The following is an 18,762-nucleotide window of genomic DNA, read 5'->3' on the forward strand; positions in this document are numbered from 1 at the left end:
ATAAATAATTTTTTCCTCAAAACAGACAGGGATTGAACAAAGTTTATAGCAGGAAGTACAATTAGCAAATCTATTTGAGTTCCAGACACAATGCCATTTTTATCTCTAAGTATTCCCAACTCTCCATTCATTCTATTATATACAGTGATTGACAGCCAGTTTGAATTTCAGGTATGTTAGCAATTTCTTTGGTTTTTTCAGGTCCAAAGGAGGCCTTGGCAAATGTTTTCATTGAAGGCTCAGCGCCCTCCCTAAGCTAGAAATTTCATCTAAAGGGTTATTATCAGAAAACAAAGTTTCATCTGAGGATTAGAAAGGAAGCCTAGGGAAAGCTGGGGAGAAGGTCCAGCCTCAGCTTTTGGTAGGTTAAGAGAATGAGCACATTAAAAAGGTACCACCCTTTGACTACCTTTTCTACATATAGGCTCATGATTTTGCTTTCCTGCTACTTTCTCTAATATTTTTCATCACATTCCTTAAAACCATCATTAGATTCATTACCTCTTACAAATGGTTGAAAAGATGCCACAGTTGGAGAATGAGCTTGCAGAAGAGCCTGCCCTTTGTTCTTCCCTCGCCTTGGTACTCCACAACGGGTTGGCAAAACATTTCTGTAAAGGGTCAGATAGTAAATATTCTAGGCTTTGTACCATAGCCTGGCCAGCTGCTGTTGCAACTAATCAATTCTGCCTTGGTAGAACAAAAGCAGTTATCATAATACATAAATGAATGAGCATGGTTATGTTCCAATAAAATATTATTTATGGGCACTGAAATTTGAATCCATACAATTTTCAGGTGTCACAAAATATTATTCTTTTGACTTTTTGAAGCATTTAAAAAAATGTAACAATCACTGTTAGCTCACAGCATGTGCAAAATAGGCAATGAGCAGAATTTGGCCCGTAGGCCACAGCTTGCTGATCAAGGCATGCTTATCAAACTTGTAAGGAACAAACTGGGACTAGATAAGGAAAGTGAATATATTAAATGGCAAAGCCAAAATAAAAACTTTATGATAGGCTGAAAAGCAAATTAAAAATATTAGGATGAAGCCAGGCACAGTGGTTCCCTCCTGCAATCCTAGCAATTTGGGAGGCAGAGGCAAGAGGATTGCTTGAGGCCAGGAGTTCAAGACCAGCCTGAGCAACAGTGAAACCCTGTCTCTACAAAAAATAGAAGAATTAGCTAGGTGTTGTGGTGCACACTGGTAGTTCCAGCTACATGGGAGGCTGAGGCAGGAGGATCACTTGAGCCCAGGAGTTTGAGTTGAAGTGAATTATGATTATGCCACTGCGCTCCAGCCAGGGGAACAGAGGCTTGTCTCAAAAATAAAAGAATTAGGATGAGGTTGAACAGGGAGATTAAACTAATCTTAATTCTATCCAATGGGACATTATTTCATCTGTAAACAGTACTAGGACTTATATAACATAAAAATTAAAATTCACAGCATTTCTAAATATAACTGTAGATCAAAAGAATAAGCAAAAACATTGAAATCACAACAATATTTATTAGAAAAAGTGCAGAGTAGTGGTTATAGTATAGGCTCAGGAGCTGGGTTCAAATCCCAACTTCATCAAGTAGTGGCCAAATGAATTTGGACCAGTTATTAAACCTCTTTGTGCTTCAATTTTCTCATAAAATGAGATACCAACTTCCTTTGTTTGTTGTGAGGAATGACTTAGTATATATCAACATAAAGTGCTTAGAAACTAAGTGTTCTAACAGTCAAAAAAATGTTAGCTATTACTTTGGACATTAAGTAAAGCATCTATAACCTAATCCGACATGCAGAGAAAGGAGGCACACAGCGCTCTGGTGAAGCTTATTGCATGTGGGCTTTTAGAGACAAAAGTTCACGTTGACTTTATTTTTTTTTAATTTTTTTTTTTATTTTGAGATACTTGATTCATTTACAGTTGTAAGAAATAATACAGAGACATCGACATACTCTTCATCCAGTTTCCCCAATGGGAACATCTAGCATCACTATAGTACAATATCACAATCAGGAAACTGACATTGGTGTGATTCAGAGTTCATTCAGATTTCACCAGTTTTACAAGCACTCAATGTGTGTGTGTGTGTGTGTGTGTGTGTGTGTGTGTGTGTGTGTGTGTGTTTAGTTCTTTGCCAAGCCTGTTCTCCAGCAGGAGCATACAGATAGAAAATTAGGTCATCAATGCGGTAATTTAAGTGAGACTTGAAGAAGACAGTGGCACGCATTTCTGCTGATCACACACTTGAATGTCAATGCCAAGGTATTCGCGGTAAGAATCGACCTGAGATGAAAAGTCAGCACAGGGGGATCTGACTCTACCACTTCTTCTTTCCTTCTCCCTCCACTACCCACCCCTGACCCTCCCCCTCAAGACTTTAATCTGAACTGAAGAACTAAGAAGAAAAGTTTTATTTTTTAATCTCCCTAGTTTACAACGGTTGAAAGCAAAGTAGAAGGCTTAATTCTTTTGATACAGATCTGAAAACGCATTTGCCATCACATCAATGGATCTTTGAGCCTGGACCACTTTTCACTTCCAGCTGGGCAAGGTGATTTGATCCACAAGGGCAGAGAAGGCCCTGCACACCCGCTCAGCTCCACTGTAGAGGTCCGTGTTTGCAGATGACTGTGGACCTGAAATCAACAAACAGGAGAGTCTTTCAGAGAAGCGCACCTGTAGGCTCTCAAGCTGATCTTGGTAAAGCTCTCACTCATACGGAGAAGAAACAGGATCCATTTTTCCTCAGTTCCTGAGGACAATGCCCTTCCTCTAAGCTATCTAGCAAATAAGATGGCTATTATTTACCATGATAAATAGTACTAATTCGGCCAGGTGTGGGTTCTTAAGAAGCATTTTCCCATGGCTTCTAGCACAAATCTGAGTAGCCGAAAAACCCACTATTGAGTTCTTAAACGCTGGTGTATATCAAAATTACCTGGAGAGTATTAAAACAGATTGCTGGGCCCCACCCTCGCAGTTCTGATTCCGTCCAGCTGGGATGGGGGCTGAGCATTTGCATTTTTAGTAAGTTCCCAGGTGATAATGATGTGACTGGTCCCAGGACCACACTTTGAGAACCAGTGCTCTACAGTTACCTGGTTAATGGTTTGGGTGATCCCATATGACCTATTGTATAATAGTAAGGATTGTGCTGTACAAAGATGTGTAATTTGGCAGGTATCAAGTAAAAGTTTGCTATGAATAATCTTTAACCTAAGATTTCTGTTTCTAGGAATTGATCCTATAAACATATTTACATATGAGAACAAGGATACATACTGTTAGGATACTCACCAAAGAATTATTGTGATAATAAAAAGTTGGAAGCAACATAAGTATACACCAATAAATAAATTATAGTGTGTTTATTCTTTGGGATATTATGCAATTTATCCCAAATATCCCCCAAAATGATACTGTTTAATGTCTATGATCCTGAACAAGAGAACAAAGCAAAGGCATAGTATGATCTCACTTATGTTGGAAAAGTAAAGACATACATATATGCAAAGAAAACAGTTTGAAGGAAAACTCACTAAACTGTTAACAGTGGTAAGAGAAACAGGCAGGAGTGAGTAGAGGGCATGATGATGAATTCATTTCAAAAAAATCTGTTCACTTAGGCATACAAGGAACATATGGTATTATATTATTTGTGTTAACTAATAGAAAATAAGATCAGAGGAAATGAAAACACAGGCTTATTTTGTTAGTTACATACTTTTTAGCTACATGATTCATCTGTGCTATCTTCTGTTGAACATAAGAGGATAGGGTTCATGACTTTTCTACTCCATCTGGCCTCCAACACTGCTGCTTCTTGAAATCTTTGGTAGAGTTCACCAGTAAAGCTATCTGGTCCTAGGCTTTTCCTTGTCAGGAGGTTTTTGATTACTGATTCAATTTCATTACACATAATTGGTCGGTTAAGATTTTCCATTTCTTCATGTTTCAGTCTTGGTAGGTGAGCTAGGAATTTATTCATTTCTTCTAGATTGTCCATTTTATTGGTGCATAATTGTTCATAGTAGTATCTATAATCCTTTATATTTCTATGGTATTAGTTGTAATATTTCCTCTTCCACTTCTGATTATTTTAAGTCTGTCTCTTTTTTTATATTAAAGTTTTGTCAACCTTTTCATAAAACCAACTTTTAGTTTTATTGATTTTTTAAAATTGTCTTTCTATTCTCTATTTTTTTCTGTTCTAATATTTATTATTTTCTTTGCTCTGCTAATGTTGGGCTTAGTTTGTTTCTTCTCTTCCAGTTCCTTGAAGGGTAAAGTTAGTGTAGTTATGATCTTTCTTCTTTTTTAAGGTGAGTTGTTTATTGCTCAAAACTTCACTGTTAATACTGCTTTTTCTGCATTCCATAAGTTTTGGTATGTTGTGCTTTTGTTTTCATTTGTCTTGAAATATTTTCTAATTTCCCTTTTGATTTCTTCTTTGACCCATTGGTTGTTCAAGAATGTGTTATTTAATTTCAACATCTTTATGAATTTTTAAATTTTCCTTCTGCTATTAATTTCTATTATAGTTTTATTTAATTATGGTCAGAAAAGATACTTGATACGATTTCAATTTTCTTAAGTTTGTTAAGACTTGTTTTATAATCTAACATGTGATCTATCCTGGAAAATATTCCATGTGTGCTTGAGAAGAATGTATATTCTGTTGCTATTGGGCGAAATATGCCTCTTGGGCTCATTTGGTCTATAGTATTGTTCAACGTCACTGTTTCCCTGTTGATTTTCTGCCTGGAGATTTTATCTAGTTTTGAAAGTTGGGGTACTGAAGTCTCCTATTATTGTATTGCTGTCTATTTCTCTCTTTAATTCTGTCAATAATTGCTTTATATATTTAGGTGCTCCAATATTGGGTACATACATTATTATTATCGGTGCTTTATCTTCTGAGTGAATAGACTCTTTTGTCATTATATAATGACCTTCTTTGTCTCTTCTGCCAGTTTTTTACTTAAAGTCTATTTTGTCTGATGTAAGTATAGTCACTTCTCTGCTCTTTTTTGGATATCATTTATATCCCCTCCCTTTCAGCCTATGTGTCCCTAAATCTAAAGTGAGTCTTTTGTAGACAGCATATAGTTAGTTGGCTTTTTAAAAAATCTATTCAACAATTCTGTCTTTTGATTGGAGACTTTAATCCAATTACATTTAAAGTAATTATTGGTAAGAAAGGATCATTTTGCCATTTTGTTAGTTGTTTTCTGTCTGTCTTTTGGTTCTTTCCCCCCTCTTTTCCTGTTTTCCTTTGTTATTTTTTTGTGTTGATATGATTTAATTCTTTTGATTTTTCCTTTTATGTATCTTCTATAGTTATTTTCTTTGTGCTTACCACGAGGCTTATATAAAACATCTTACAGTCATAACAGTTTATTTTAGCTGATACAACTCACTTTAATTGCATACAAAAACTATTCACTTTTAATCCCTCCCACACTTCATTATTGACATCACAATTCACATATTTTTATACTGCATTCATTAATACATTTTAATAGTTATTTTAATGCTTTTGTACTTTAACTTTTACATCAAAATTAAAAGTTATTTACAGACCACTGTTTCAATATTATAGTATCCTGCATTTGCCTCTGTATATTACCTTTACCAATAAGTTTTTGGGTATGATATTTTTTGTTGGCAGTTGTTTTCTTTCAGCACTTTGAATGTATCATCCCATTTCTATAAGGTTTCTGCTGAGAAATGGATTTATAATCTTATCGGGGTTTCTTTGTATATGACAGGTAATCTTTCTCTTGCCACTTTCAAAATTCTCTTTCGTTTGACTTTTAACAATTTGATTATAATGTGTCTTGGTGTGGATTTCTTTGAGCTCATCTGTCTTTGGGTCTGTTGGGCTTCCTGGATCTTTGGATATCCATTTTCTTTTCCAGATTTGAGAAGTTTTTGGCCATTATTTCTTCTTTTTTGGGCTTTAAATAACAATATTATTATTTGTCACGTCACTTATTTTTGTGGCTCAGGAATATGGCTTGGCCGAGTGGTACCGGCTCAGGCTTTCTCATGAAGTTGAGTCAGTTGTCCACCGAGGTAGCAGCCATGTGAAGGCTTAAGCAGGCTGGATGACCCACTTGCCCAGCAGCTCACTCTCGTGGCTGGCAAGTTGGCTTCTTGCCGTGTGAGCCTCTGGAATAATGACCTGCAGGAGCAGGATACCCTATGCAGGCACATCAGAATCCCCATGTGGAATTTTATTTTTAAATTTTTTTTAGTTATTTGCCATTAAGAATGATTTAATTCAAACAATCTAAGATAAAGGCAGATTTTCAAACTCTAAAATAGAATGATATATTAGTAAATAATTCTTGATTCTGATCACATTATAATGGAAAGAATAAGCATTTTAGAGTCAGACAAAGCTGAGAACAAAGCTCTTTGGGTCAGTCATTAGTAATATGCCCTAAGGAATTTACCCTCTTTATTTTTTTAAAATTTTCTTATTTTTAATTATTATGGATACATAATAGTTGTGTACATTGATAGGGCACATATGATGTTTTGACACAGGCTTACAGTGTGAATAATCAAATCAGGGCAATTGGGGTATACATCACTTCAGGCATTTATCATTTCTTTGTGTTAGGAACATTCCAATTCCACTTTTTTGGTTATTTTAAAATATGCCCTAACTTTTTAATTATAGGCACTTTGTTGTGCTATCAAATAACGTTCATTCTCCCATCCAAGTACTAACCAGGCCCTACCCTGCTTAGCTTCTGAGATCAGATGAGATCAAGCACGTTCGGAGTGGTATGGCTGTAGACCAAATATTGTTCATTTTATCTAATTATCTAACTGTACTTTTTCTCAATCATCCCACTTTATCCACTTCTCCCCACTACCTTTCCCAGCCTCTGGTAACTATTACTCTACTCTCTGTCTCCATGAGATCAATTGTTTTTAATATTCAGTTCCCACATTATGAGTGAGAACATGTGAGATTTGTCTTTCTGTGCTTGGTTTCTTTCACTTAATGTAAGGCCCTTCAGTTCCAACCATGTTGTTGCAAATAGCAGGATTTCATTCTTTTTATGGTTATATAATATTCTATTGTGCATGTTCACCATAATCTCTTTATCCATTCACTCACTGATGGGTATTTAAATTGATTCCAAATCTTGGCTATTGTGAGTAGGGCCGCAATAAACATGGGAGTTCAGATATCTTTTTGATATGCTGATTTACCTTCTTTTGGACATACACCTAGAAGTAGGATTGCTGGGTCACATGGTAGTTCTGTTTTTAGTTTTTTGAAGAACATTCATCTGCTCTCCATAGTAGTCGCACTAATTTACATTACCACCAAGAGTGTAAAAGGGTTCCCCTTTCTCCACACCCTCACCAGCATTCATTATTGCCTGTCTTTTGGATAAAAGCCATTTTGACTGGGGTGAGATAGCCATTATTTCTTTGAATAAGCTTTCTGTCCTTTTTTTCTCTCTTTTACTTCCAAAACTCCCATAATGCATATATTGGTCTGCTTAACCACTTCAGCACAGTGCTCACCGGCCACGAAACCTTGCCCACAGCCGGCACTCATAGTCCGCACGATAGTTTGTGCTGTGCATTGACGACGACGAATGCGTTTTGCTCTTGTGTGATGAGGAAAGCTTGAAAGCACTGAAAACTTGTTTGACTTTACAGGCAGCTTTACTTGTAATGTAAATCAGAATAGGTAACATATACATATATGTTTTCATTACCTTATTTTTAAATGTTCACAATTTTATTTTGATAAATGAAAAAATAGAAAAGTCATATCACGGCTGTTGGCTAAAGTTGCTGTGAGTGTTCATCTGTGGCTACCGACTATAGTCGATGCTTGTACCGAAGTGGTTAATAGCATCCCATATATCTTTTCAACTTTCTTCATTCTTTTTCATTCTTTTTTCTCCTCTGGCTGGATAATTTCAAATGCTCTTTGAGTTTGCTGATTCTTTCTTCTGCTTAGTTTAGCCTGCTATTTAATCCTTCTATTGAAATTTTTAGTTCAGTTATTGTATTCTCCTCCAAGATTTCTGTTTGGTTCTTCTAAAAATTTTCTATCTCTTTGCTGAAATTCTCATTTTGTTCATGAATTTTTCTCCTGAGCTTGCTGAGCATCTTTATGATGGTTATTTTGAAATCTCTGTTAGGTAACTCACATTTCTCTGTTTCATGAGGGTCCATTTCTTGAGCTCTGTCTTATTTCTTTGTTTGGGCAATGTTTCTCCATTACTTCATCTTTCTTTACTCTGTGTGTTGGTATCTGTGCAGTAGAAAACATAACCATTTCTCTTAGTCTTCACAGACTTACCTCATACAGAAGAAAACCCTAAGCAATCAGTGTGGTCAGGTCCTGTTGGCTCCTCAAACCTTCATGCTAGACCCAGCTGCCATATTTTTTTTCTTTTAGCAGCCTTCAGGCATCTACAGTATGATGGGTATTGTCAGTACTTTGAGGCAGTAGAGATGGAAGATAGGCCCTTGCACAGACCCAGAAGAGCTAGAATGTTGGATGCATTGTCCAACTGTTTCCCTCCCAAGTAAGAAGCTGGAATCTGGGTTTTATTCATCTTCTTACTTTGTGCTGAGCCTATTGTAAAAGCTATGGCAAGGGTTTTCATGCTAGTCCAAACTGCCATGTTTGTTCTCAAACCATGCTCTCATAACCCCATCACTCCACTCCCCTGTCTTCCTTTCTCTTCACTGAAACCTATGGTGGCAAATGAATGGCAAAAAGGGATGGGAGAGAAACTTTAAAAATAATTTAGTAGATGTATGTAAGAAATTTTACTCTCAAATGGAAAGAAAATAATTTAATAATACAGTAAAACTAGAGAATTTTGTCCTTCTTTTAAGACCACAGGAACAAAGAACATTACACAATTTTTCAAATCTAATTCCTCTCCTGAAAGTTTTAATCAAATTGTTCACTACTGATTTTCAATCCAACATTTAGAATTTAAAGAGGTTTGAGGAACTTCTTCCAACACAACTTTCTCTTTTCCATTAAGCTCTCATGGTCTCTTGAAATCCCATTATCTTAGATCTTGATACTGAATGGCTCTATTCAGCTAATGTCAACAACTGCTCCAAACTGATCATTAGGTTGGCTGTGTTAGTCTTATTAAGCCTCTAAGTAATCTATCATTTATCTTAATTTTGAAATGTGTTGGCTCCTTAGTAAAGCTGGAGTCCAAAAGGGTAGTCAGCTACAGGGATAATTAGCACACTGGGTGAATATATTGACACTCTGTCTGAGTAAATCTTAGCATGTTACAAACAGTAGATCTTTCTAATTTTCCCAATTCTCAAAAAAAAAAAAAAAAAGACTACAATAATAAAGTGATCAGAAACTTTTTGCTGTTGTCTGATGCATCCATAATAGAGATAGAGGTTAACAAAGGTAACCAATACTTAATTTAGCCTGTTTCACTTCATCCATGTAGTTATTACACTTTTGGCTCTGATTAAGTTTGGTATAATTTTGGTAAGCATGCATAGATTATGTATAAATTATGGAGTGTATTTTTATAATCCATATTGCCAATGGCTAAGTGGAGTTTGAAAATAGGGTCCTATTAAATACCAGACTTAATAAGGACACAAACTTCATTAGAAATATTTGAGTGAGGAGTGATATGTAATGCAAAACAGTAGTTATGAAGATTAGCATAGATCCTTATGCTTAAAAGCCTCAAAGAAATAAGACTAATACAAAAGAAATAAGCTTGTAAATTTAAATCTCAACAATTAGTATTTGTTGAATCATGACAAAGTATAAAATACTATAATAATAAGAAAAAACTCGTACCTTCCTGCTAATACAATAAGCATGTTTGTATAATAGTGCATACTACCTACAGAAGCACCTCATGGTTCTATTGAGACTGTAAGTGAAAACAGAAGTACATTTTTTGTGACATATATTTTTTATATTTTTGAAAAGATTTGATAATGCTAATATTTATACATTATTGCATCATCTTAATTTAGAAGCACATTTTACCCTTTTATGATTTCCCTCTTAATGATATAATGATGCATATGCATACTTATACATATATATGCAGACCTTGAAAAGTCACATAAAATATGCATGAATCTTTTAGCTTTAGGAATTAAACTGCACAAATGTTGGGACATTGTCTTCCAACTATGTGTAGTAGACCTTCTATTAGGAATCTAAAATATGCAACATAGTGTGAGGCAAACATGATAACCACTATACTATGGAAACCACCAAAATACTCAACATAGTGGGTACGTTTGTGAGGGCCGACCCAACACATTTTAGAAATCAGCAACTTTTGTCAGCTCATTTGGAGAAACAAAAACAAACAAACAAACAAACAAACAAAATACTAAGATGTCAAAGACTAAAAAACTTTCTATAAAGCCCAATTTTTATGTGAAATTTTGCTAAAAAGGTCAAGTAGATATTGACTTTGCTTTGAATACTCATGATGACCCCAAGGATATTTAGACAGGAATACAGTGGGTGGAATTTTATGTCAGCTTAAGAATCAGGCACAAGGAGTTCCCATTCTGTCTTTGTCTCAGGCAATCTGAGCATACTTTTGGCATCTTTCTGAATTTGTTTTCTCCAATGCAAAAATTGTAACTCCAACTCCATTTACCGTAGAGCTTCTCAGAGTCACCAAATAATTAGTTCATTGACTTGGCTCTATGAAGTTCTGTATGAAACTGACATTATTATTTGTTCAGTTTATAGCTCTCCAATGGTCATGCGCCAAATTGTGCTTACCCTTCTGCAAATTCATACTTTGAAGTCCTAACTCCAAGTACCTTAGAATGTGACTATGTTTGGAGGTAGAGGCTTTAAAGAGATTAATTAAAATGAAGTCATTAGGGTGGACCCTAATCCATATGACTGGTATCCTTACAGGAAGAGAAAATTTGGACCTTTAATAAGCCCCAGGAGAGAGAATTCAGAAGAAGCCAGTGCTGCAGACACCTTGATCTTGGACTTTTGGCCTCCAAATTTGTGAGAAAATAATTTTTTGTTTGTTTGTTTAAGCCACTCAGTCTGTGGTACTTTTTTATAGCAACCCCAGCAAACTAATACACCAATTCAGAAATATTTTGAGAAGGCCTCCTCTGATACAGAAACACGTAAGAGTGCTATCCTTCATTTTATCACAGGTCTCTAGAAGATCACTCCAACATAAAAAAATCTTGGATTTTCTTAAAAAGAAATTTGCACATACAGTGACCCTTGAACAACACTGGTTTGAACTGTGCGGGTCCACTTATACATGGATTTTCTTCCACCTCTGCCACTCCTGTGACAGCAAGACCCACCTCTCCTCCTTCTTTCCTCAGCCTACTCAGCGTGAGGACAACAAGGATGAAGACCTTTATGATGATCCACTTCCACTTAATGGATAGTAAATATATTTTCTCTTCCTTATGATTTTCTTAATAACAGTTTCTTTTCTCTGGCTTACTTTATTGTAAGAATCCAGTACATAATGTATATGACATACAAAATATGTGTCAGTCGACTGTTACCAGAAAGACTTCTGGTCAACAGTAGGCTATTAATAGTTAAGGTTTTGGGGAGTAAAGGTTATACACAAATTTTCAGCTGTGAAGGAGATCACTGCCCCTAAACCTGTGTTGTTTAAGGGTCAATTATGCAGTTGCAAAATTATGATGGTTCAACTTACAATTTTTTAATTTTACAATGGCACAAAAGTGATATGAATTCAGTCAAAACCTTGCGTCAAATTTTGAATTTTGATCTTTTACCGGGCTAGTGATATGAGATACAATAGTCTTTTGTGATGCTGGGTGGTGGCAGTGAGCCCCAGCTCCCAGTCAGCCACATGGTCATGAGGGTAAACAATGATGCTGTACTCTACAGTGTGCTGCATTCAGTAAATCACATGACATACTCAATGCTTTCTTATAAAATAGGTGATGATTTTGTCCAACTAACTGTAGGCTAATATGAGTCTTCTGAGCACATTTAAGGTAGACTAGGCTAAGCTATGATGTTAGGTAGGTTACGTGTGTTAAATGCATTTTTGACTTAATGGTATTTTCAATTTACTATGGGTTTATCAGGACATAACCTTATTGTAAGTTGAGGAGTGTATATATGTAAAGATAATAAAATACTCGAAATAAGAAAGATAGCAAAATACTCTAAATAAGAAATAAGACGTCAGTCCAAAACACAAGAAACAACTATAATAAAGAAGGATAATTTTTAAGAGGCCCTCAGAATTTAGCAATGAGTCATAGCGTATGCAGAAGATGATGATGAATTATCATCTAGATGAATTGTAGCTGTTGGGCAAATGTTATAACATCAAGTTTCTAAAAAGGCATCCTGAATCCATGGCCATCACTATGTCTATTGATTGTGAAATCCTTACCTGATGGTATTTCTGGATTGAAGGCATCCATAAGTTTTGACAATATTTCTTGCAGTTCCTCTTCTTCCAGCTCATCCTTTCTCTTTTTGATGTTACCTGAGTCTTTCCTTTCTGCAGGTGCCAGAGCAGCACTGCTCATTTCAGCAGGAGCCATTTGGGGGCTGTCCTGCAGTGGTCCCTCTTGATAAGTGGATAGGGAGCTAAGGATTTCCTCAGGCATCTTTTGTGCTTGGCTTTTTGCTTTGGCCCTGGTGCTTTGCAAATTGGTCTCTGGTGATTCTGAATTTGGTAGAGCATGCTCTGCATTTGTTTGACTTCTGTGGCTTCTGTCAACCTTGGCTGGCTTAGGAAGAGGTTCCCATTCTGAACCGTCCCCAGTGGAGTTCTTGATCTGGAAAGAATTTCCTCCTTTCCAAAACCTTTCAGCTGAAGAATGGTCAACCCTGGATACCATATTTTGACAGGTAGAAGATGAAGGATGGAGTGGCTGCAACACTGCCTAGATAAAGAAAACTTTATGAAGAAATGAACATGTATCTTACTTTTTTCCTAAATGCATTCAATTTCATTATTCCAATAGAACATTCTAAAGCAAGACTTTTTTTCCCTCTCTAAATATATCATTATAATTAATTTTATTTTATGCTGCTAATTCCACGTCAAAACTCTCTACAAGAGGCGGAAAAGCTCAGGTTCTAAAATATCACAGAGAATAATCACAAGAAATTGGGGAAAATTCTAGGTTCTCAAAAGCCCAGGTTCTAAAAATATCATAAGGCATTTCTGAAAATATAATCATATGTTGAATTGCTAGATAAAATTATTACAACAAAACATGTTCATAATGATATATGTCTAGCAAGTGCTCTACGAGGGGCTTCACAATAAGGCATGGGTATGAAATCTGGGGATGTGCTCTACATAAAGCATAGTTCTCAAAGGGTGGCCCAAAGACCCTGGGAGATGCCTGAGACCCTTTCATGGGTCTGTGAAGTCAAAATTATTTTCATAATGATACTTAGATGTTATTTGACTGTTCATTGTGTTGACATGTGCACTGGTGGTGCAAAATCAATAAGTAAAGCTGTTGGTGCTTTAGCACAAATCGAGGCAGTGTCGCCAAACAGTGCTAATAATCAGGATGTTCTTCACCACCATATGCCAGCAATTAAAACAAAAATGCCAGTGATACTGAAGCATATCTTTGATGGAGTAGCACTAGTTCTTCATTTAAAAAATAATGACACATGTCATTTTAATATTGTGTATGATGAAATGCGAAGTGTGCAGAAAGTACTTCTGATGCATACTGAAATACAAAAGTTGGTTCTTGTGAGAAAGAAACACTGACTGACATACTATGGTTATTCAGATGTGGGTATGTGGCAAACAGTTTCTCAAAAATGATCTAAGTCAGAATGTCACTGCAAGGAAAGCAATGAATAGTATCTGTTGTCAATTATAACAGTTAAGTTTTCTAGGAAAAATTAGAATTTTGGAAAACTTGCATCTACCACCATGAGCTTGATAGCTTTCCAATTTTTAAACAACTTTCTGATGGGATTAGTGGTGACATCAATGAGTATGAATTTTTTTCAGTTTTGTATAATGAAATGGGTAGAAATTAGGACATTCAGCATAGCTCAGTGAGCCACCATTTTCCATGTGATTAATGGAAGATGTTACAAAATCATGCATGGGTAGAAGATCCATTCAGAGAACATACTTGAAACACTGGATTTTACTGAGACAGTGTGAAATAGATATGGTTTCAGGCTCCACATTGCACAATCATATATCATGTTTTAAAAGAACAAACAGCCTCAAAGAAAAGTATCCCCAGTTATCTGAAAAGCTACTAAAACACTCCTCTCTTTCTCAACTGCAAATCTGTGTGAGGCCTGATATCTTTATATGCTTCAATCAAAACATCTTGCAGCAGGTTGATTGCTGAAGCAGTTATGAAAATTCAGCTATCTTTTATTATGCCAGACATTAAAGAGATTTGTAAAAAATGTGAAACAACGCCACTCTTCTACTTGTGTTTTAAAAAACATATAGTTATTGTTGAAAAGTGTTACATACATAATGGATTTATTGTTTTTATGTTTTAGTTAAAAATACATTTTAAACAACCTTTCAGTTTTAATTTTCATATGGTAAGTAGCAATAGACATAACTCACAGAAACAAAAGTTCCTTGGGGTCCTCAAAAATTTCTAAGAATGTACAAGGGCTCCTGAGACCAAAAGGTTTAAGAACCAATGCTGTAAAGAATCACTTTGCTCCAGGTCTCTGGTTTCTAAATGGTACAGATCCTATTGTCTTTCAACGACACTAGCTTCCTCAAGGGGAGTATATATATCCTGGAGGATGGAAGTGGGAAGAGGTCAGGGTATGGTAGGAAGAGGGCAAGTGAAGAAGCTGGTCAAAGTGAGGTGTGGGGCTTCAGGCTACGGCTCTCCCTTGGCTGGAGGACTCGAGGTTAGACTTGCAGGTGGTCCACATGGCCAGTGTCTCCAGCATTTTATACCTGGAAATCCTGTCCCATTTGTTGTAGCTGGGTCCATAGACTATTGTGGTTGGTTGTGAGTTCGTCAATCTTCGTTTCAAACCGGCAGCTTCTTTCTTCCTGGGAGGTGTGCATCACTTGCAACTTGTCTTTGCATTGGTTTAACTGTTTTTTAAGGAGCCTGAAAAGAGAAGAGATTAGAGTGGTTTGGAAGGGCAAGAGGCAGGTATACTAACTAGAGCCCGGGCAAGGTGGACTGCAGTCCTCCCTGTGGGAGGAGACACTGGAGAAGCCTGTGCCTCGACTGTTATCTCACGTTGATCAACACTGTTTTATTCTGTTTGTTCTTTTCAAACATAAGGCAGGTCATGTCACTGGGCTGCTCAGAACTCTCCAGGGGCTCCCATCCTCATTTTAGAATACACTGAAGGCCTTCCGGAGGTGGACAAGTCTGGCAAAGATGTCCCAGACCCCCATTTCCTCTTGAACCCCATCTCCCGCTCTTCCCAACTCACACAGGGCCTCCCAGCCACTCGGAGCTCCTGGCTCCTCTCTGGACACCGCAGGCTTGCTTTCCCCTCCGAGTCTTTGCTCTTTGGCTCCCTCTGCTGGAGCCCTCCGTCCTCCCCCAGTCACTGCTGAGTTCCTTCCTCAGCCCCTGCAAGTCTTTGCTCCAGGTCACCCTTTCAGTGAGACCTTCCCTAACTGCCCTGCTTGGAACCACAAACCACAACCTTCGCCCCACCTCCAGCGTAGACATCCTCTTCCTTTCTTTTTCTGTCTCTGTGGCTTTTCACCACTCTGTAGTTACTACAGAGCGTGAAGAGTCTAACCTTCAAACTTCTGGACATACTCTATGACATACATACTACTACATGCTTCACTTATTATTTTACTTATCTATTACTTAATTGCTTATTGCCCTTTTATTCTGGCAACTCCCCCCTCCCATTTTGTTAATTGCCATGTCCCCAAGCCCAGGCTTAAAATGATTCCCTTCATATAGCAAGTACACAATTAAAACTAGCTGAGTAAATTAGTCTTATTTGCTCACTGCTGTTGGCATATTCGTGGAATCTGTGGAAATTGGCTCTCCCGTGTGAAATGCAATGTTTCTCAATGTTTGAACCTTTGGAATTCCTAATCGCCATAGAGTTGGGCGAGGTCTTGGAATTTTGTCTGGGCTCCCATCCAAACGGGGCGTCTCTGAAAGAGCCCTCAAACTTCTAGACAGTCACACTCAGCTGAAGAGGTCGGTGCCTGACTCTAAAATCCTTGATCATAATTGGAGTTTCAAGTACATCTTTATGATGGGCTTTTCAGAAAGAAGTCAGCCCAGGGGTTTTCTATATAGCCGACAACAAAGAAACATTCCCGGAAGTCTTCTAGAGACAGTGTTCTCTGTACCCAAAATGCTGTGTGTGGTATGACCACAATGGTGTCAGTACCCCCCGCTGCGCCATGTTGCCCTCCACCTGTATGTATTCACTTCCTCCTCTCTGGTCCATCCACCATGCTTGAACACTGGACGACACGTATATCCTTTCACAGTCCAGGTAAAAGTAGGCAGAGCCCTATCAGAAATCTGGTTCTTTTCTTACTCTTCTTCTTCTTCTTTTTTTTTTTTTTAAAGAAATTCTTATGAAGTGTTTCTGGTAAACGCGATTCACCTGGTACCATATTTTCAGCAACTGGGAGCCCAGTACTTTTCAGGCAAATAGCCACTATTAACAAATAGTTCAGGTTATCTGAGAAAGAATTCCTCTCAAATGGCCTGATAGCTGCCTTTCTAAACTATTGTATCTTTCTATGTATTTCTGCTTTCTGGAGCTAAGCAGTTTGCACCTCCCAATAGGCCTTCAAATGAAACACAAATATTCCCTGGGCAAGATAATCATGCACAGAGCAGTGAAATACTACTTTCCTTGATCGGTACCTAGCACCGTGTAGAGTGACAAATACGTAACTAATAATTACTCTTTCTGCTAATATAGCAAAACAGTGTATTGCTTTTTAAATAATCAGTGACATGATGTTGTATGTTACTGAAGTTACAGTTAACTATCATATATATCTCAGGGCTTTTTCACACTACTTGTTGTGAACCTGAGCCTACAATTGTAGCACTTTTCTTTAATCCCTTAAAATTTGGTCTTTTTAAATTGCACCCTTGTTACAGCCCTATTAAATCTTAGTGAGTCAAGATTGTCAATACCTGGACCTTTTGTTATCATGTCAAACACACTTTCGAGAATCATGACTCCTACACTTTTATCCAAATCATTGATAAAAATGATGGTGCACACAGGAACAAAGATGGAGCCTTCGTGTTTTATTCCATTTAACAAGCAGCCTCACACTTTGGTATACTCTGTGGTGATAAATACTTTCCCAGGATATCAATGGTATATGTAGTAAATATGGACCATAGAAAAGAGAATAATTTAGTTTAAAATAATTAGCTTTAAATAATTATTTTGAGAATTTAGTTTTAAAGAACTAAACTTCAAAATTCCTTTTTTGTTTCCAGGTTTTAAGTTTCAAAAATTGTCTTTTTATTGCTATCCTACTTTCTTTGATGCTGTTTCTAATTTCTTTTCCTGATTCCATGAAAAAAGATTAAAATTACTTTTAACATTTACCTTACTTTGATACTTTAACAGTGTTTGTTCACTCCTTTTCATGAGTTACCACGAAATTTAAAAACTGTTCCCTATCTTTCATCCATTTAGATTATGAGGCAAACCTCCTTGTGTGTATTTACACGGAGTCACTAGTGTATTGGGCATCTCCTGGATACCGAGCATGGAGCCTGAAAACAAAGGTCTTCCCTCAGGGGACATGTCTTATTGAGGAGCCCGGAGTTCTGCCTTTTAAAGGAATGACAGCAGGAGACAGGAGCTGAGGAATTATTAGTTCCTTAAAACACAAGAAGAAGATGGTAGGCAGTTTCCAATCAGCCTAATAAACCTGGTAGAAAGTTAGATGCCATTGGAGAAAGTGTGTTGATTTCTTTAGAAGTAGCTAAAACACACACACACATACACACGAGACATTCACACACAAGAATCAGTACTTCACTAAAAGTGCTTGACCAACTTCCAGGGAATACAACAAGGCGATGAAAAGTCAAAACTTAATATAATCAGCCAAGTGATTTCTGTTATGCTGAATTACTCAAATAGAGTCAACGCCCCCTTTTTACCTTCCTATTGGAATCATAGGATTTCTCTGCTTAAATTGTCTCCCAAATTAGAAAAAAGAGTATGGTGAAATCTTTGTAGAAAAGTTTTCTGTCAGAGCAAAGGAGATGATGCTCCGGACTCGTTGCTGCGGTCAGTGTCTGTGCCCACACACGTGGCTCCTACCTTCTCTCCCTGTGGAGAGCAGCAACGGATTCCCGAATCCTCCAGAGTTCATTCCTAATGCTGACTACGGTCTAGAGAAGCAAGAAATACAGAAAATAAGTTTTTGGTTAGAATTTAACCCATATTCCTAAAAAGCCACTATAAGACAACGATAATGATGCTTTTCAAAGAAATGCAGTCTATTTCAAAAAGAGGATGCTGTTTGGGTTTACGCCATGCACAACGGTGCCGGTGTGCATCAAAGTACAGTTACATGCTCTAATTTGCATAAAAGAAGTTAAAACATACAAAAGAGATTTAGGTTTTAAAAATAAGTGACAACAGTCTCTTGCCCAGGCTAGGTTGCTGCCCTGAACATCTCCTTCCCCAAAGACATACACAAAAAGCAGTTGGGATACTTTCTCTCCCTCAGCTTATGAAGTCTCTCACTTCTGCCTCCCA

The 18,762-nt window shown here is 37.1% G+C and overlaps 1 protein-coding gene across 1 annotated transcript in view; it reads right to left on the bottom strand.

Annotated features, from left to right (window-relative positions):
* Nucleotides 1–2,537: 2,537 nt before the first annotated feature.
* DYTN (dystrotelin) overlaps nucleotides 2,538–18,762 on the bottom strand; it is a 52,080-nt gene continuing 35,855 nt past the window's right edge. Inside the window, exons 10-12 of the mRNA XM_076005371.1 lie at nucleotides 14,975–15,134; nucleotides 12,443–12,941; nucleotides 2,538–2,641 (exon numbers count right to left, since the gene is read on the bottom strand). Of these exons, the coding sequence (XP_075861486.1) occupies nucleotides 2,538–2,641; nucleotides 12,443–12,941; nucleotides 14,975–15,134 (763 nt within the window). The remainder of the gene's footprint in view (nucleotides 2,642–12,442; nucleotides 12,942–14,974; nucleotides 15,135–18,762) is intronic.

This window comes from Microcebus murinus, chromosome 8 (assembly GCF_040939455.1).
Source record: "Microcebus murinus isolate Inina chromosome 8, M.murinus_Inina_mat1.0, whole genome shotgun sequence".
NCBI classification, from domain to species: domain Eukaryota; kingdom Metazoa; phylum Chordata; class Mammalia; order Primates; family Cheirogaleidae; genus Microcebus; species Microcebus murinus.